General features: G+C 45.3%; 1 protein-coding gene across 1 annotated transcript in view; it reads right to left on the bottom strand.

Moving 5' to 3' along the window:
• LOC119586303 overlaps nt 1-95 on the bottom strand; it is a gene marked incomplete at its 5' end in the record, with an annotated part of 12,688 nt that extends 12,593 nt beyond the window's left edge. The window contains 1 exon segment of the mRNA XM_037935009.1: nt 30-95. Coding sequence (XP_037790937.1) covers nt 30-95 — 66 coding nt within the window.
• Between the last annotated feature and the right edge of the window lie 238 nt (nt 96-333).

Below are 333 nucleotides of genomic sequence, written 5' to 3'. Positions count from 1 at the left end.
GAATATACACAGAGCGAGGGGCCACGTACCGTAGGGCGGCATGGTGGGCAGCACGATCGGCGCGGTGGTCGTCGTAGGTCCCGTTGTCTCTGTAACTGTTTTTCACCAAAACAAAACCCCAAAAGGGGAAAAATCCCCCAAAAAGAGAAAAGAATCGTGAGGGAATATTCTTTATGGCTGATTCGATTCATGATTGAGATATGTTTAGAGAACATGATATTCTCTGATGAGAGAAGATGAATGAGAGAAGATGAATAAGAGAGATGGTTAGAGATCGTAAGAGGAAAGGATTGGTTGGGAAAGAGGAAGAGGGGCCGCAATCACTCGATATAA

The sequence above is a fragment of the Penaeus monodon genome, chromosome 21 (genome assembly GCF_015228065.2).
Source record: "Penaeus monodon isolate SGIC_2016 chromosome 21, NSTDA_Pmon_1, whole genome shotgun sequence".
In the NCBI taxonomy this organism is placed as follows: Eukaryota; Metazoa; Arthropoda; class Malacostraca; order Decapoda; family Penaeidae; genus Penaeus; species Penaeus monodon.
This window is presented reverse-complemented; position numbering and strand designations above follow the sequence as displayed.